The sequence below is a fragment of the Megalops cyprinoides genome, chromosome 6, assembly GCF_013368585.1.
Source record: "Megalops cyprinoides isolate fMegCyp1 chromosome 6, fMegCyp1.pri, whole genome shotgun sequence".
Taxonomy (NCBI): domain Eukaryota; kingdom Metazoa; phylum Chordata; class Actinopteri; order Elopiformes; family Megalopidae; genus Megalops; species Megalops cyprinoides.
The window spans coordinates 25,147,780-25,167,682 of NC_050588.1; the positions used below are offsets into that span (position 1 = coordinate 25,147,780).

Genomic DNA, 19,903 nt, shown 5'->3' on the forward strand with positions numbered 1-19,903 from the left:
CACAATGCAACTAGGGAGAACAAATCACAAAATGTCAAGTCTGGTTTTAATTTCATGTCCTCAGCCATGAAGGAAGAATCTGACGTTGTTCCACGGAATCATTGCACTTTTTCACGATGAGAATTCATTGCAAGATTGTGGTGATCGTTCTGTGTTTCGGAGTTTTCCTACTTTTGTACTTTTTAGTGGGAAATGCTGCAGATGAGCCGCCTTTCAAAGAAGTTGCGAGTGATAACTCTTTTCCACCTTCCCCTGGACTGGGAAACGTAGCTTCCGTGAAGTTGGCAAAAAAAACTCAACGAGTTCCTCGCGTTTCACCAAATCAGCCACGTTCGAACCGAAAGGAAAGCAAAGTATCAGTCAGAAGCGGTACAAATGCGAAGCTTAGGTAAGAAATGTTGTGCATCAATGCTTGCTCACTTGCTAATTTTGATGATGTGATGAAATTGTTACGAACTGTTTTTTTTTTCTAGCCACGGTTCTGTTTTCATAATCACTGCAGTTTTGCGACGTTAATACATATTATTATTAGTAGTAGTAGTAGTAGTAGTAGTTATGGTGATGGCAGTAGTAGTTTTAGTAGTAGTACTGGTAGGGCACCATTGCGTTTGTTTTTATCATGAATAATAATAATAACCATCATCGCCTTATCAGTTTATGAAAGGTATGTTTTTGCTATAACTTTGCATTTACTTGGGTGAGATACTTTGTAGGCTGTCGACAGGCATGTTTTTCTTCGCTTTTGAAGAAGTTATCTGCGTGCCTTTTGCCAGTTTCTAGGCAGACAGAAAGACAAGGTACCTACTACTTTATAGACCTTGAGACATACAGTTACATGATATCTCATTGTCAAGGACGTTTGGGAAACAAATTGCATCAACTGTCGTGACTCCACTTCTGTTCATTGAGAGTTTTGCGAATCACGGTTTGTGTGTGTGTGTATGTTGGGGGTGTGAGGTTAATGTGTAGGTCTCTAACCCCTTTGCTGTGTGTGTTTAATTTGCACGATTTAAATCTGTTTAAGATTTATGGTAATACTGCTCTCATACTTAGAGATTTAATGCAGCGATATTCAGATATCAAAAGGGCATCACCAGCCCTTTCCTTAGCATAGGTGCATTACACCCATAGATTACTTTTGATTCGACCTTGTCTTCTGTGCAGAAAATACTGAATATAATTATTTCAGCAATGTACACTTTGCAAAATATTTTAATGTGTTTTCTCTAGTGTCGTAGTGAATCTACTTCGAGAACTAAGATACAAAAATCCTCTGCTGCTACACCATGTTAGTAATTGAACGATATCCTCGAGGGCATCAACTGCTCAGAGCCTCATGACATCAGCATGCAGGTCAGATGCGTAAAAGACATCGTGAGCAATATTACTTAATCTCTGTTAAACACAGATAAGGACGGTCCCACTCTGCTGCAAAAGTCCATTTATCATGTTGGGATGAACTAAGGTCACCTTGAGAGGAGTTAAGGCTAATTTCTAAGGAGTCACATGATCTGCTTAAAGGCATGTGGAACGGAACCATTGATTGGCTCTGCTAATTAAATTTGCATATCCCCCCGTGGGAATTCTAATGTTTGATTGCTGAAAAGAAGGTAGAGGTCAAAATTGCTGTGTAAAATATGAGGGTAATAATGTCAACACATGCAAGTCAATGAGCCACTGCCAGATATCGCTTCCAACAGCAGTCAAAGCTTACGGTAACAGTGTCTTCTGGTGTTCATTTGTCCATAGGCTTTCTGCACAATCAGTACTATAGTTGTTTTTATTTTTGCCATTGACCATTTTCCACGGCTAAAATTGGACAGCTGTTATCTCTCCAAACCAAGTGTAAGTCCTCTGTCAGTGTTCACGCCCACCTGCATTTGCTCTCTACTGATAAAAGTATGAATTGGAACAACCCATCACCGGGGGAGGAAAATAATGACCAAAACATGTCCGTCAGATACACAGACACTCTGATTAAGAAAACACGGCCGGAGACGCATGGAGGAGGACAAAGGAAGGGGAGACTGAAGGTTGCTTTTTTGGTAGTTATTTTCTGCTACTGTATCTATTTTTGCTTTTCTTCCTGATCATCCTCCCTTTCATCGTCTCTCATGGACACCATAACATCCTCTTGTATACTTCCTTCCACAGGCCTCTGAACAGAAGCATGTTTGCCGTGCCCAGTACTTACCTTTTGTCTGGTTCCATCACAGTGCTTCCTGCAGATAAAGCATAGACTGCACAGTGCCTTTGCGGACCTTGTTAGCCCCAATAATAGCCGATTTGCAGTGTTTGTCAATGAAACATAACGCATGCAAACTGAAATTGTACGCCAACCTAACAGTGTAGATCTTGTCATCTGTTAGGTGCTTACCAACTCTGATGACTGCACTTGCAACCTTAGATTTACTTTTAGGCAAGTCAGAAAATTTTCAACAGATTCACCTTTAGTGTTGGATTTCATGATACAAGCGTATGGTATGGACTGTCCACAGTCAATGAAAAATTATCAGCCCATAATGTATTGTTCAAACTGCTTTATTTACTCTTGTTCATGTTCCTGGTAAGCTATTTCTTACAGAACCACAGCAACAAAGAAGCAAGGAAAGAATCCTGGCAGTAAAACCCATTTGACAGAAGTGTAAGATGATCTTATTGGGCTATTGCCAGAAGAGGGGTGTTGAAGAGCCTTAAGAAGGAAAAAAAAACAGCTGAAGCAAAATAAGTGGAAAGAAGTAGCCATTGGCTTGGAAGAGAGGTTAGGCTGGGTGATTCTGTGTGTTCTGGAGATATGTTTAGTAAATTAAAATACCTTTAAAAACTCCAAGCATGTGTGCAGAAGAAAGCTTAGCTGTAATAGAATAATAGTAGAATAGAAAAAAATTGAATGAGTGACACATACTCACAAAATTCTCACTTATAATTTTCAACAGTTTTGTGTTCCTTGTGTAAGAGTGCCACCTCAACTACACGGGGGAGAAACTTTTCCCTCCTCAAAGGATCACTGGATTCTGCCTTGCAGGCATTTGATCATGCCGCAGTCTGCAGTGACATTCCATTTCCATGTGCAGAACATTGAGATGAACGGGGGGGGGGGGGGGGGGGGGGCTAATGATTTGACATTCATCCTACTTATTTAAAGACAGAAAGTTAGTAAGAGTGCATGGGCACTCATTAATCACATCTGTCAAACCAAGTTCAATGAGGAGGGTTGCATTTGAGTAGGGTCAACAACATACCCAAATGTGTGTATATATATATATATATATATATATATATATATATATATATATATAATTTATATTTTTTTTTTGTAAAGCTGATATTGACATTACTTCAGGTTTGTGTAAGCAATCAGCATGCATCTCAGCTGTATATTCTGATGTAGAGAATTTTGGTGGTGCTACTGTAATTCCAGGCCAAATGAAGGAGAATTCTTCCTCTCTTAGAAAACAGTGGCATCATGTGATATCCTTGTTGTTGTTGGGGTATCGAACTGTAGTGGTCATCTTGATCTACTATGTTGTGCATTTGATACTACGGTGCATGTGCCCAGCACACACCATAGAAACCTTCACTGCATGTGTTCCTAAGAATGTGCATTTCAGCAGGATTTTCTGGGTTTTTTTTTTGAGGTTTCCTACTCAATCTGTGTCTCATGGTAAATGTTAGTAGCTATGCCAAGTATGTTCTCCACCGCTGGTGAGCAATCAGTAGTTTTATGTGCCAAAATGAGAATAAAATAGAAATGCTGTCCAGAAAAAAAGCAGTCATATACACACACACACAGACACTCTCTCTCTCACACACACACACACACACACACACACACACAAAGAATGTTATTTCAGCTGCTTTTGGTTTTTCCTCTTCAGAAGCAGGTCTCAGACACTTCTGTGTGTTACGTCGCATCAAATGTTGCTCTAAACAAATAAAATACCTTCGTTCAGCATTCGGAATGAAGGGCAATAATGTGTCTAGTGGCACATGAAGCAGTACATTGCAGAGACGTTATGTAAAGCTGTAAAAGTGTCATTCTGAATGAGTGAGGGCCCTGCTCTCTGCAGCAGTGTGGAACCTCCCCACTCACCCGTACGTCCTGAGGTGCTTTAGGAATGCATTTTTGTACGGCTTGTCAGAGAAATTGGTTTACTGTAACTAGCTTTATCTGCAAGGGAGCCAGGACTACAGAAATAGGCATGCTTGGCAGACGAGAGCGCAATCTCCAGTTAGAAAATCTGTTAATCAGTCTGCCACGGGAGATGATCCGCGCTGCAGGGCTTGTTTAAACGGACTGGTTCCATTCAGCCCATGGGGCATGGAGAGGATTTTCTTATGGGTAATGAAAGCAGTGGTATTTTCTGATTATCTAAACCTTTGATTGAATCCGCCCCATCTACTAAATGCTGCCAGACAGTGCGCTATGGTTGTGCAGTAGCTAGAGATGATGGCAGAGCAGTAAAAATAATGTTTTTCTTATTGTCTTGCTAGCCTTGCTTTCTTGATAAGTCTTGTTGTGTCATTGCATCAAAAGCGTCTAAAGACGCTTCTGTAAGCTGTGAATCACTCCATGGGTTCAAAAGGCATTTCTGCAGGCCTGTGTAAGCTTATAATGTGGTTATGCACACTTCCTGCTGCCAGCAATGAATTAAATCCCTTTTTTATAACCCATTTTATCCAGGTTAGACCTGTCCCAGTGCTTACAGATGTGTGAAATGAGGTTGCAAGCATTTTATGGGGAATCTGCCATCTGCACACCATGAGTGTCTTGCGTACCTTTTACACCAATGGTTAATTTTCAGGCAAAAACGGAGACTGCAGGTCACTGCGTTGGCCTGCAGTCTCTGTTTTTGTGTCCTACTGTCCATGTGTGATTGCCCAGAGTCATGTGATTTCTCTCTTGAAGGTTGCCAGTTTCTAGCCAACCATGTTTGATATCCTTGCAGGCCAACGCAGTGACCTGCCCCAGAATAGCATGAACTGTGCGAGTCTGCTGTTGAAACATAATGTAAAAATTACAGCTATCATGAATGACTTTAGGCAAACATTGCATTGAGAGACATGTTAAAAAAGTCTCTCAATGTAATGAGAAAAACTGCTGTGTTTGTGTTAACATGATAGTTATTTCACCAGTAAAATAAACTAATATCCATTTAACAGTACTTTTGTTGAGGAAAATGAACTGGTGTTCAAGTCACACATTTAATTTTGGGGTGGAAAAACTTGCATGTAAATGTTTCTAAAGCTGTGATTTTTTGCCTGGAAAAAAAAACATTCTCATGAAATTGCCATCAAACTAGCACAGCCATTGCTTCAAGAAGTAAAACAAATCAATAAAAAGGACAGCTTTCAGTCAAGACTGTCGTGTTAGTTCTGTCCTCTCTGCACATGAATAAATCACTTCCTAAAGAAAGAGCAACCAGCCTCAGGTTTCTGGACTTTTCTTTTGTCAGTCTGTATGCTAGTCTGTTTCACTGGCTTGTGTGAGCGGGACTGTTAGTGAAAGAATTCTGACCTTCAAAGCCCAGTACCATGACAGGCTCCCCAGACTCTCTCATCAATCCTGATCAATGTCTCCCAGCCATGCAGAAAACGAAACGCATACGGTGTGAAGCCTGTCCCACTTTCCGCCTCTCAGATATTTCAGTTTTTTTAATCTTGTAAAAGTTTTACTTTTAAGCAAGAGACTCCTTGGATCTTTTTGGGCTCAGAGAAAGCTTGTATTCTGATACCTTTGCTCAGAAGTAGTGTATATTCCCCTGGCATTGAAGGGCTATTTCCACTACAAACTCAGCACTCTGCCTCTGACTCTGATCCAGAGAGAATTGCTTGTGGCAACCAGTGTACGTGTTCTCTTCCGGTACGTGAGGGTTTGAATCTACATGTGCACCTAAAATGAACTGTAAAATTCTAGACTGTGTGTAGAATTTAAATTTCCACCGTCGAGTATTGACATTCAGTTTTGGTGTTCTACCGTGTGGCGTTTTTGTTGTCAACATCTGTGGTTTTAGCCCTTTGATTTCTAAGTCATAAAAACTGCCTCTGCTGCATTGGCAGCAATTTTTTTACTCAGATAACATATGGGAAAACCATGACTTTCAACGTGACAGAAAAGTCCCTCAGGCACAGGTGAGGACTACAAAAGATGTGGAAAGGGGTAACGGTAAATGATGGAATGCCATGTTTTAAGGAACCTGAATGTGAGCATTAATCTGCTGTCAGAGGGCTAGTGTGATGTGAGGAGGCTGGAAGGCCTCCCAGACATGCTGACTCATGTTCCTGATAGGCTCCATAGCGGCCAATAGCAGTGTACATAGTGAACTTTGGATGGTGGTAATTTTTTTTCTTTGTGGCTACACATTCTTATGACCGTGTGTTATGGCAATGATACTTTTTTGTCTCTGTAGCATGGTGGTGTGATGTTGACATGTGCTCATGGTGATGGATCCTTCTTGTGGTTGTGCGTCACAGCAGACCGAGGAACGAGGTGGTACGTCCTGTGTCCAGGAGCGCCACCACCGGGGAGGAGTGGATGCACCTGGCTGTCGTGGCCTGCGGGGATCGGCTGCAAGAGACGCTCACCTTGCTCAAATCTGCTCTTCTCTTCAGCGTCAAGAAGATCAAGTTTCACATCTTCGCAGAGGATGACTTAGCCTCACTTTTCCAGAAAGGGGTGAGTGCTCTGACTGTTCTGTGAACCCCACAGGGGAGACGCTTACTGTCAAGTGGAGGTGAGCTTTAGATCTTTGACTCACTGATGAGGGCTACTTCACTGGTACTCTGAATATTTTGTCTGTGAAATGTCTCAGTTCTCATGTGGACATAGCCGTGGTTATTATTATTATTATCCTGTGGATATGACTTTCTTACTTGCACAGTAGTCTTCAGATAATTGTCCTAGAACACAATTTTCAGTTCTATGAAAAAAGCCATTAAAGATGGCAGTTTGAAAGTTTAAAAGCCCACAGAACCTCTGCTGAGCACTCTCTTTCTCCTTGCGGTTTCATCATCCCACAGATTTCTGACTTTTTTATCGCCTGGTCAGATGATACATCACCCTAGGACATGCTTCATTAAATTGCTAACTGGGGTTTCAAAATCACCTTGAGGAGCATTTTACACTCTTGGCCTATAAGGCTTTCTGTAAGCTTGACGCATTGCATAACTAAAAAATTATAGTCCAATAACCTCAAATGTGTGTTTCTGGCAAAACTACAAGCCACCAATTATTATATTTTTTTATGTCTGGGGACATTGAGAGATTAGCATGTAACTGTAGGCCTTCCAAGCACATTCTGGACTTTTATTCCTGACTTTATCAGAAGGGTGAAATTTACACCACATTTATTATGGCTACCAATGCATTTCCACACGTTTGTCCTGAATCACGCATTTCAGAAGCTTCAGATTTGATGTTCATCACTTATATTTTAATTGCTGTAAAAGCTGCAAGGAAAATATTCCTAAATTATTCATTAAGGCAGCTTATGTCTCATTCAAATTTGTCAAGGCCTACTTGCATAACTTCATATTTGTCCTGATTCATCCTAATATAAACATTGCAAGATTTTAAAATCTACTGTGGCATATGAGTCTCTTGCAGCACTTTCCTTGAAATGAGAACCAGTATTTTAATCATTTTGCGACAATGGAATGTTTGGCGTGGATATCTTGTAGGATGCTTGCCACCTGTTGTATTTGTGGCCTAAGAGAAAATTCTGTAAAATGGCCTGTAAAATGGCATCCAGCATGAATGCAGCTAATTAGTTCGCCCATTGGTATGCTTGCAACTTTTGGAACCATTTGCAAAACCATTCTAATTCTTTGCTAAACTAATGGTAACCATGAATGGATGATAGTTCAGTTTTCTAATTAGAAGCACATGTTGGCTGGTGGAGCACAATGGTGCATTTGCAGAGGTAGCCAAGGGGGAACATATGTCCAGAGTGCTTGCATTTCAGCGGTGTGGTGGAGAGATGAATAAGTCTGCTCCATGACAGCAAGGACAGCTATAGCCTGGCTGCTTTGATCTTTCTCCTCGTCAGCAACAACCGTGCCAGCTCTTCATGTTTTGATATTTCTCTGTGAGCCCAATAGTTTAATAATACTAGCGATTACAGAGGGCTTAGTGTTTAACAGAGCAGAAAATTGTGGGCTTCACTTGTAGAGAGAAGGCTTTGAGTGGGAGTCTTGCGAAATGGCCCTCCTCCCCCATCACACATTACATTTTCCATTTCACTTTAGAGTTGGTTTTGAGCAACAGCATATGAGAAAAAGCAGCATAATGCATTGTGTGCAGCACTTCTACACTTTTCCCAAGTAAAAGAGTCATAGTGTTCCGTGCATTTTATTCTGGTCGATTTTTCAGGTTTACATTCAGTATTATTGTGTGTTCCGCTTAACCTTTTCATGATGTGTGGTTTGATCATACTCTCTTCTCATGTGTGGAGGCTGATGAGCAAAAATAAGAGGCAGGACAAGAATTCCTCATCTTTTTTTTTAATTGTCCTTCTTTTCTGTGTCCGTGATTATAATATTTTAATATTAGTCACCCATCTGCAGCTGGTCCCTTATTAGTGAAATGCATCTCACCCTACCATGCACACATGATTAAAATGTTTTACATATTTTTTGGTGAAAGTGGTGTCCCAGAGTGCTATTTTGTTTGTTCCTTGTGTAGCCTATTAATTAAGTTAATTAATCCACTTCAACTTTTTTATACACTTCTGTGTATTTATACTGTTTGTATTTCTCTCAAGGCCACCATAGGAAAGAGCTGACATGAGCATAATAAAAAATATGTGAGGAGTGCTGAGAGACTGACTGAATACAACAAACCATCAAATATGTTTGCAAATTTCGAAAGTAAGCAAAAATATTGAAATCAGAACAGTCTCAGGTTTTGAAAGTAAGGTTTAATTATCTGTACACAGATGTGTGCATGACTGAGAGGGCTAGTGTGGGAGTGTTGTTTGTGCAGATTAAATAATTCAGTATAAATAATTTAAACCCATTTTGCAATTTCAAAATAAATAATCAAAATTATTTAATGTAACCCAATTTCTTTGTTATGAAATTGTGCTTTGAAATGTAATGTGACGTACACAACAGTAATGCTATCATAATTAAATCCAAGCACATAAAAAGACATCTGCTGTGGATGAGTGGGTCTTTTTAAAAATGGCAAGCTTCTTATTCAGAGGACAAAGACAAACAGGTCCAGGACAGCTATAAGCTTAAAGGTGAGCTGTAATGTTTTGCTGTGTCTTCCTCAAGGGCTATGGCTATCGCACCCATATTCTCTGTATTCACATTGCACTTATTTTGCACATGTGTAATTGCATTTTTAAAACTTGTTCATTTCTGTTCAATGTCCAAAAATTGCACAATACATACACTTGGCATTTCATTACCAGCTAAAATTACTGAATTAGTGTTGGCTGTGGCTTGAGTGATTTCTGCGATCCTTGTGATATGTCTGAAGCATATAGTATTACATCTTGATTTCTGTGATCCCTGAAACTGTATGACATGTATGAAGTAGTATTGATCATGTCTTGGTAATGTGATATGTCTGAAGCATTGTTGCTGACCTGTTATAGTAGTGTGCTCTCTCTCTGTCTCTTTTTCTGAAATAGCATTGATGACTTGAAATAACGTGTAATTTCTTTTCTTACAGCTGAGAAAATGGCCCCGCTTCGTCTCCTCGAAATTTCAGTACAGTGTTTATCCAATCACCTTCTCTGTGGGGAATGCTGAGGAGTGGAAGAAACTCTTCAAGCCATGTGCTGCCCAGAGGCTCTTTCTCCCGGTAGGACTGACTCTCTCTCTGCCTGGCTCTTTCCTTCCCCTCTCTCTCTCTCTCTCTCTCTCTCGCTCTGTCTTTTACACAGTGTAGTATAGCCAGGCAGTGTAGTGGTTCAGTGACTGGACAACAAAAAAACTATTCTCAGGTTTCCAGGTGGCACACAGCTGTATAAATGACTGAAAACTCAAATGTAAGCAATGGAAGTTACCATGGTTACTAGCATCCGGTGAGCAAAGAGATAATGTAATGAATTAGACACTGTGAACTTATATAAGTTTATAGTCCATTTTCATGAAGCTGGTATCAGGGTAGTACTTGTTAGTATGCATGTAGGGAGGGAGAGAAATGAAATTAATATGCTCTAATATTATATAAGGTATATACACTTCCAGTAGTTTCTGACGTATTTGGAATGACATTTTTTTTCCTATTACTTGGCTGTAATAACTTTTCACACATCTTTTTTATTTCATAGTCTGTGCAGCTTGATTTATACTGGAATCACGGAGGTAAAGCACTCTGCTGAAGAGAACTGCAGTGTGGTTCCACAGCGGATTTGAATCTGTAACCCCTTTAGCATTGAACTCATAATTCTGCTCCAGACTAATGCCTGAAGCATGTGGCAACCCACAGCTGCCACAAGAAGAGCACAGTTCTTGTTCCTCTGTTTGTACATTTTGCTAGTACATGCTTAACCAGGTCCTAGGGATGTGGGTCGTTGTGACATTGACAAAGGCAATTGCTTTTTCCTTTTAATCGACATTGTCATTGAAACAGGTGGAGCAAGAAAAAAATGAAAACCTTGAAATCTCTTTTAAAGAAAATGAGAGAGGAGAATAACTTGGTGGCAATTCTAATTAAATTTAATCTCAGTTGGCGAAGCAGATCTGTGTCTTTATTCCAAGCCTATGTCTCTTTCTTTCCCTGTCTCTTCATTTTAATGCTTGATTCTATCTCCCTTTTTCATTTCTGTGTTTTGTAGAGTATGAAATGAACGAAGAATCAGCAATTACAGGTTTTTTCTTTAGGATTTTTTTTTTTTTTTGTATCAGGAAATTGAATCAGAATAAGTGCATCTGGGACACAGCTGGAAATATAATTCTAATGTTTGTTTTTGTCTTTGAGTGCTGTTTTACATAACTTTTAACTGTCATCTCTAAACAAGGCATGTACCATAAAGGATTACTTGGAGCGCTTAAGAAGTAGTCATTTGGCTATTGCAGCCCTACCATTGCTATTTATTTTAAGATTTTTGCATCTTAGAAGCCTGCTGTATACTTTTATTTTTCAGCCTAAAATGTTGGAGTTTAGAGACAAGTACTGTGTAACTCCTTTTTTATCTTCATAAGTAATATCTTAGATTCAAAGAGTCTGGACAGATTTATCATTTTTGTCACTTGTGCCTCTTTGTCAGTGCCTGAAAAGATATCCACCTGACAAAGTCAGAAATGAAAATTACTTTAATCATAAGCTGACATTCATACCAGAAGGTATTCATTAAGTGCTGTCATTCGGAATTTATTTCCTGCTTTTTACTTTTTCTGAAAAGGAGGAACCACTCCAACACTAAAGCATTAAACTGGTCTCAGAAAGCCAAAACGTCCCACCCCTTCACTGCACTGGGTCATGCCCGCATTTCAACATCTGTGCCATGGAAAAATGATTTAAGTAGTTTAAAAAAAGACCTCGGAGTTACCAAAACAGAGCAAAAAAGGCTAGCCACTTTACAGCTAAAAGCAGTAGCAGATAGGAAAGACAAAATTGTAAATGAAACACGTTTACCTCCTGTTGCCATGAGCAGGTCATCCTGATTGTTGCCTCCTACATGTGGCTTAACCTTGCCTCATTATACTGATATGTGGACTGTATTTGTATTGACTGTAGACTGTGCATATTTTGATTATTAGATTAGATAATATATCCCTCATTTTTTGCCTACATAATACTCCACATGTTGAAAATAAAATACAAATACCCTATTAATCATCTTTGAGATATCAAACCAGTTCTTTTGAAGACAGCTTGGTGGCAGCCCATTGACACTTAGTTACCATTTAAAGTGTTGCAGACATGGAAGTGGAACCATATGTGAGCCTTGTTTGTGGTTGAAGTGCAGAGGACTGAGCTGAGGATGGAAGCCCCATTTGATCCATTGTTGTGACACCAGGTGATTCTCACGGACGTGGACTCACTTCTGTACGTGGACACAGATGTCCTTTTCCTGAGGCCCATGGATGACATCTGGAACCTCCTGAAGGAGTTCAACAGCACCCAGCTCGCCGCCATGGCACCAGAGCATGAGATCCCGAAGATTGGCTGGTACAGTCGCTTCGCACGACACCCCTTCTACGGCGTGACCGGGGTCAACTCAGGGGTCATGCTCATGAACCTCACTCGGATACGCAGCACTCTGTTCAAGGTAACAGAGTTGTGGGGGGAGGGGATGTCTTTTTATGTGCTCCACTCCTTTGGTATCTAATGATTGTAATCATTGATGATTGATAACCAGTCAGAGAACCTGTAAAATTTAATGTCTTTCCCATAAGCACTAAAGAGCTACCGTTTCATCAACCTGACTAACGTGTTAATAAGCCTTTGTTCAGGATTGTTTGGCATTGGCATTGTTTGAGTCTCCACATAGGGCAGAGACTCAAAACACAAAATAACTGAAGGGTGTCACTAGTATTCTCTTTTGCACCAGTGCATGCAATGTTCAAATACAGAAAAAGGCATTTCCAAGCTTAGTGGTGCAATTGGGCGCTCTTGGGTCCATGACCATTACTGAAATTCTATGACTACATAATCTGAAAGACACAGGTTTTAGTACTTTGCTGTGCAGATTATCTTTTGTGTAAATGTCAAGTACATTGAAATGGAGAACAAAAACTATTTGAATTTAAACAATGAAGTAAAATCGTTGTCTTTTGAAAGCAGTGTAGTGGAAATAAATGGTGGTTGTTGGCCTTGCAGAACAGCATGATCTCCACTGGCCTGTCATGGGAAGACCTTCTCCACCCACTCTATCAAAAGTACAGAAACCACATCACCTGGGGAGACCAGGACCTGCTCAACATCATCTTCCACTACAACCCAGGTACAAGGCATCATGAGAAAGGCTTAACTGATCATGTGGGACCAACATCATATGAGGGCATATTAAAACATCTCAACATTGTGGGGTTATGGAACATCTGGCAAAACAGATAAATGCATGTAAGAAGGTATCAGTGATTTAAATTATAACAGACATAATTTACATTACTGCAAAAAATATAGCTGTTTCGCTACTATGTGTTACAATTAATTCTATTTAATTACTTAATAAATATTTAAGGTAAAACTACATTCAGTTTTATATGTAAAAATGATGGTTGTAAAAAAAGAATATAGTTTAAGAAAGTAGAAGTTTAAGAGAGTAGCTTTTTAAATTGGCAAGTAAAACCTAGCAACAGACCACTTTAATCTATTTAAAAGAGAGATTAATGCCAGTGCAAATGATTTCTGCAATTTCTTTGTCCAAAAATCTAGCATTTTGAAACTTCTGGTGGTAAAAAATGCAACTGATTAACCAAAATATGTGTTAGCATATAACATATTCTTATCTTTCCTTGACTGCCTCCACTTATGCAGTTCCCCAATTTTTAGTCATATCCTCCTAATCTCATAATCTCCTAATCTTGGTCTGATACATGAAATAAACATGGAAAGATCATCTTTTCTTATCATTCTTCATTATATTTATCATTTTAATCAATCGTGTCAGCTTCTTCGGACTGAGAGAGTGGTGTTTTTTTCTGTGCGTTCCAGGGAGTTAAATTGGAAATTATCTTGTCAGATGTGCATATACGTGAAATGGATGATGAAAACTAATCGAATCTCCTTTTGAAAAATATTCTTCATTTTTGGATATCACCATCTACATTGGACATACCCTATATTTGCTGGACATCTCCAATAAAAGGGATTTTGATTATTATGTATGTGCCGTTAAAAAAATGGAAAGATCCAGAGCGCTCTGGTTATTACGTCTTGGAGTCTGGGAACATAAGCAGGCTGCACAGGCCATTATGGAGTTACTGTGAGGTGTGCTGGCTGATGGTTTGAACAAGCAAAGGAAGGAGCGCCCGTCTAAAATGTGTGGACTTCAGTATTATCTTTAAGTTAGCTTCAGGGAGGAGGGGCGCTCTGCACCCCAGATGATTACCCTTTTATCCAGAACACAGGGCTGAGGCATTTGATGTGATTTGAGGGCTGGGTTGCCAGAGAAACTGTGTAAAATTCAGTACTTACTGCCCTGAATGGATCTGAATGATGGGCAGTGAATAGAATAGCCATACTCACTTATTTCCTTTGAAATGAACCGTCACCTAAAATAGTAAATGAACCCACCAGAAAGCAATGCTTTAGCACAATTTCATAATTCTTAATGCAAGTGAATATTTTCACAGGCTGTGGCTATGGTGACAGACACAGGCACAGGTGTCGTGTGCTAGGATGGGTATTAAGTATTCAGAACCAAGATGAGACTTGGCAAGGGCATTGTTTTTCTGACAGCAGTAATGGAAAAAATTCATTAAACTAGTATTCCCATAAGCACTCACAATAAGGGGACATAGGGCAATGTCTGAAAGCAGTTGCATTTGTATTGGAATAGACAAACCCAGAATAGTGTCTGAGGAGTACTCATGATCTGAATAATGTTTATGTATTTACAGAACACTAGAGCTGGTGTATTGTTACCCAAGTGCTGGTATTGATTGGATTTTGACTGGGTTTGTTTGTTGAAAAATGTTTAATTTGCATCAAGAAAGTAGCAAATGTTATTTGTCATTCATCAAGCAAGTTTAGCTGGAGAATTTGAGGTGGGTGTCTCAAGTACCGTGTTCTTGCACAGATGTTTTTTTTTTATCTATATATATTTGTTATTTTTTTTCTCCCAGAGTGTCTGTATACCTTCCCATGCCAGTGGAACTACAGACCTGACCACTGCATGTATGGCAGCAACTGCAAGGGGGCGGAGGAAGAAGGAGTGGCCATTCTTCACGGGAACCGTGGAGTTTACCACGATGACAAGCAGCCTGCCTTCAAAGCCGTGTACGACGCAATACATGATGTGAGTAAAAAAAAAACATACGTGTCTGAGGAATGGGGAGAAGCCGCTAAGAATGTGCTTACAATGTAACATACATGTCCATTGTATATCCAGGGTGCATTTTGTGGGAAATGTACTGTGCCAGAAACATTCAGAACAGGCTGGGTGACTGTAATGTATCACTGTTTTCGGAGTCTGTCAATGTATATTCACGCTGAGTTCTGTCCCAAGAACCTTTCTAGATTGGACTCCTATCTATTGTTACGATTGGAATGCCTCCATTTAGAAGAAATGAAAGATTAGAACCCTTGTCAAATTTTTACAAAAGCATGAACATTATGAATTTCATGCCTCTTGTGTGAACAGGAAGTGCGTGCTTGCAGTGGGTGGTATCGGCTCATTTTTTTTCTCTAGTTTCTCTGATACTTCAAATACACTGTGAGCATGCAGATCCCATTTTTACTTTATATAGTAGAATCAAAACAAATCAAATTAATCTGTCTTTTCAGCTACAGTAAAAACAGTTTTGGTTTTACATGAAATTTATAGCTGTGGCTAAAACATGTCAGTAACAGTGGTATTGTTTTGCATATCATCTTCAGAGCAGTGCGCCCTCTGCTGTTCATAATTAAAATTAGTAGTAAGTGATCAGATGTAGTGAAATGCACACATTGTATTGAAAAGTTTTTGTTGTTGATTTATAATTTTACCATTACATATGCAACATGTGCACAACCATTTCATACGCACTAAATTATTCTATATTTCCCTCATTTTCAGTATCCGTTTGAAGACAACATTTTCCAGTCACTGTTCCAACCACTTCAGACAAAGTTCCTTAACACGGTCAATACACTATGTGGACGAATACCCCAAGTGTTCCTCAAACAAGTGGAGAAGACCATGAGGACATTGTATGAACAGAGGGTGATTGTTCATGTGAAACGGCCTCATAAATAATAGAAAAAAACATTCTAGAAACTTGTTTTAAAGGTTTGCTCTGTGCATTTTTAACCTGGAGATGCACACAAGCAGAGACTAAAAGGAGTTGGGATTCTTGGTCTGTGACATTACAAATTAATCTTTCCAAGGAGAATGTGCAATGTGCTGAGGTGACATTCCTGAGGCTGACAGACTGCTTCCATATACTGTAACATACATATAGAGTCCTTGAACAAAGAGGATGGATCTCCTTCACTCAGTGTCAAGGAGGGGCTTCTTCCTGTTCGAGAGAGGAATGACACCCAGATTTTAGGCTTTCCCATTGGTTTTCTGAGAGGAGCGCACAATTTGAAATCTTTGGCTAACATTCAACACCACCAGAATGACTGCAGCATGAAAATGAAACGGGGAGATTTTCCAGATGTTTAGGGGCTGATTATCACTCCCAGGAAAACACACATGGAAAGCATGGCTTTCCAAATAATCAGATGTTCCTTGTGTTGGGTACATGGTGATTACTTCAGACATTTTACCATGTTGGTCAGCTCTGGTGTGATAGAAGCCTGCGTTACCACAAACTTTAAAGCCCCTGCTTTCTACTATAAATGTGAATTAATATGCTGAACTTTGAATGAACATGAATGTTATTCACAGTGATTTCTTGTTTTTGAATGAAAGTTAATAGGCAGCCAAAGAGGTAGCAGGAGAAAGGTAATGGATGCAGAAATGTATATTCAAGAAATAGGTCATTTTTCGATATATCCGACCTTTGCCCCCCCCCCCCCCAAAAAAAAAAACAAAAAAAAAAAAAAAAAAACTTCTGCTTAGAATTATAATAACTGTTGATCATCACACTCTGCTGCCTTAGTGATCAGGTTTTCCCATGTGCTTTTTTGCATTACCAAAAACAAAACAAAAAAATGTCACTGTTTTGCTCATGAAGGTAAAACTGGAAAGGGCCCTTTTTAGGAAGCCCAGTAGCCCTTACCGTCTGAGCCACATGCTGATAATTAACCACCATAAATGCAACTAAAAATTACCATATTTTCTTCAATTATTCATCACTCTTGTGGCACTCTAAGCACACTTTTTAAAGATTTTACTTACTCTATGGTGTCAGGTCAAAATTGATGATTGGCCAAGAAGTGATTTTTCTCCTCCCAGTTAAAGCTGCAAGAACTGTTACTCTTTAATGTGTATGATTTAAGAAATATGCCATGAGGCATCCTTAACAGAGATCTCTGTAAGAGGTTTTAAATGAGTTCCCTTTCTGCCTGAAGGAAGCTGTGATCGATGCTTTTGTGTCCTGCAAAGTTAATGTCTGCATTTCTCATGCATAGCTGTAGTAGGCCTCAGTTTTGTCAAGGCTTCATTAAGTCTATCAGAAATATGACAGTGTGGTAAGGGCTGATACTATATTGCACTGTTCTCCAAAAGTATGTCAGGTTTTTTTCCTAGTCAACATATGGTTCCCTGCTAATGTGGATTTGTGTAGGTGTGTGGAAGGGTTTGCTGTGAGACAACAGTATCCTCGATCACAAAAGAAGCCAAAAGGCCAACAACAGTATTAGACACACACTTAAACTCATGAACAAATAAACAATTTGTCAGTGCACTTTATACCACTCTCAGCTGTTGGAGTGTAGCCCTCTATGGTTGCACTGCTTGGTCAGTGAACGTGTAGGAGGCATACAGTATTTACAGTACAATACCATAGAGTCAGGCCAGAATGTACCTACAGTTAAGATGTTGCTAAACTTAATATAGCTGTATTCTTTAGTTTTGAAAATATGTGGCCAAACTAGAAACAAAAAAAGGATTTTGTGACTCTTTCAGAATAAGAACTTATGTTGAAAATATGGTAATTGCTATAACTTCAGAATTCTATTTTATGTGTTCACAGCCTACAGTGTATTTGGAAAAAGTCTGCACACACAGTCTTATCCCATAAAGGGTAGCATTACGAGTGATGAAAGCACATCTAACATGTATATGTGATACAAATATTTCAAGCATAGAAATGTCAATAAAGGGATCAGAAGGATGTTTCAAGTTTGGAACCTGAGCATCTAGTATTATCTGTTGTGGTTGAGACGTGTAGCGTTGCTGTGGCCATTTCTTCAGCTTCAGCCACCAAAAACATTGATTGTACTTTCATATTCAGATGTTTACTTTTTGTGGTTAAATAAATGAAATGCACTTAAGGTTTACAACTTCCAAAGTGAAGGAATGTGTATTTCTGTGTCAAAATTGTTTTCAGTCACATTTTATGGCAAAAAATATATATTGTTGCATGAAAAAATTTGTAATAAAAGGGCATGAAAAGTTTACAAAGTCTTTCTTTAATTAATATCACAAATGTACTTATATTTTAGGTTTCCACATTTCCACTGTCATTTCTCATCTTAACTGAAGAACTGTGTATTGGAGAGAGAATATGATTAAGGAGTTGAGGGGTGGGTTCAGTGAAAGGTTCTGAATTATTACGCAACAGATTGAAAAGGCCAGTGGTCTCTCACCCTTCCATATCCGTACGCCTTACGGGCACCTGTTAAACACAATTTAATTAAACTAGTCACTTATTTCAGAGGTTTACATTTATATGTTATCATTTAGCAGATGCTCTCATCCAGAGTGACTTACTCTTTCTTCTCTTTCGTTGTATCTAATAAAGTTGTATAGAGACTAGATGCAGAACATGCCTGACCATTTCCAAATATATGTCAGCCATTTACACAATGCTTTCATACAATGCTGTGATCCATAAGTGCAATGCTACAGTACAGTAAAACTACAGAAATATGGGAAGGTGAGTAATATTTGACTAGGGGATTCAGTGTGTAATCTGGCATGTCAGTCTGCGACAGAGCTGGCCAACGACTCCACCGCCCTGACCGCAATGAGAAGCTCATTCCACCACATTGGCACCAGGCGAGAGGGAGGACGTGACTGGAGCATGCGACTATGAAGATCTTGTGGTTGCAGAGTAGAGTGACTTGGCCGGTGTGTAAATCTGACAATGGATTGAAGAGGGAGCTGTTACCCTCACCTCTCAGTAGGCTGATGCCAGTATTTGGAAACTAATACGGGTAGCCAGTGGAGGGAGGTCAAGAGTGGTCAGACTTGGAAACCATGATTAAGGGTAATAGCTCTAGTGTGTTTTTTTTAAGGTGATGTGATGACATCACTCTCAAAGGGAAGCATTTTAACCAAATCACAAAATGGTTTGGCCTCAACTTTCAATAACAAAGGCAAATAAATTTTATTTTTGTCATAAAGCACATTTTTTATACTACATTCTGCTCCAGACAGAAATCATCTGGGCAAGCACTCACTGTGTGCAAAATAGATAGACCATATTTAGAGTGTTTAATGGTACCACTGTTATGTCAATCATCCTAGCTTACTTAATCAAGTGACTTTTTAGTTGTCATTGGTTACCAAATGGTTCCAATCCAATCCTGTAAGGTAACCTACTATTATTGGCACTATTAAACCTTCATGGATACAAGGCTCACATGTCCCCCACCATTCTCTAAAGCAGCTATATTTTTTCAGTGGACAGTTCTATTTTCATACAGTATAACATGACAACAGTATATTCTCTCTTTTCCATGCAGGTAAGAGCATTCTGTGTCTGCCAGTTAAACTACTTCAATCTGAAATCATGTGATTTGGATTTTAACTTATTTTACTCACCTCAAAACTATCAAACTGTCATAGATGAAAATTCCACTTTTGCCCATACACCTTAGCAGACGGTTCTGTATATGCTGAATTGTAAAGACATTGGTTTTGTGACCACTAAGTCATGATATAACAGATGGCTTTAAAGGTGGATGCCTGGGCAAATTGTTAGAATGGAGTTGTTTCAGTGAGTGTCCAAGATGGAACTTTTCAGATCCACCAACTTCTGGAACATTGGGAAACAGGTGGAAAACACAAGACCACATACTTTACATTCACAAGAGGTAGAGACCATCTGTGAGGCTGGGGGGGGGGGGGGGGGGGGGCAGCGTACTATTCAAACAAGATGGACAGGGGGAACATTTGGCTAA

General features: G+C 39.4%; 1 protein-coding gene across 2 annotated transcripts; it reads left to right on the plus strand.

The window, feature by feature from the left end:
- Window positions 1-13: 13 nt before the first annotated feature.
- Window positions 14-15,863, plus strand: gxylt2 (glucoside xylosyltransferase 2). Of its 2 annotated transcripts, none has more exons than XM_036531990.1 (7): window positions 14-388; window positions 6,475-6,676; window positions 9,683-9,814; window positions 11,979-12,230; window positions 12,782-12,905; window positions 14,752-14,924; window positions 15,684-15,863. In XM_036531990.1, exons 1-7 carry the CDS (start codon window positions 117-119, stop codon window positions 15,861-15,863), a joined length of 1,335 nt encoding a protein of 444 aa, XP_036387883.1. In that variant the 5' UTR covers window positions 14-116. The 2 variants fall into 2 exon arrangements, with proteins under 2 accessions (XP_036387883.1, XP_036387884.1); XM_036531991.1 differs by having other exon boundaries at window positions 6,478-6,676.
- The last annotated feature ends 4,040 nt before the right edge of the window (window positions 15,864-19,903 follow it).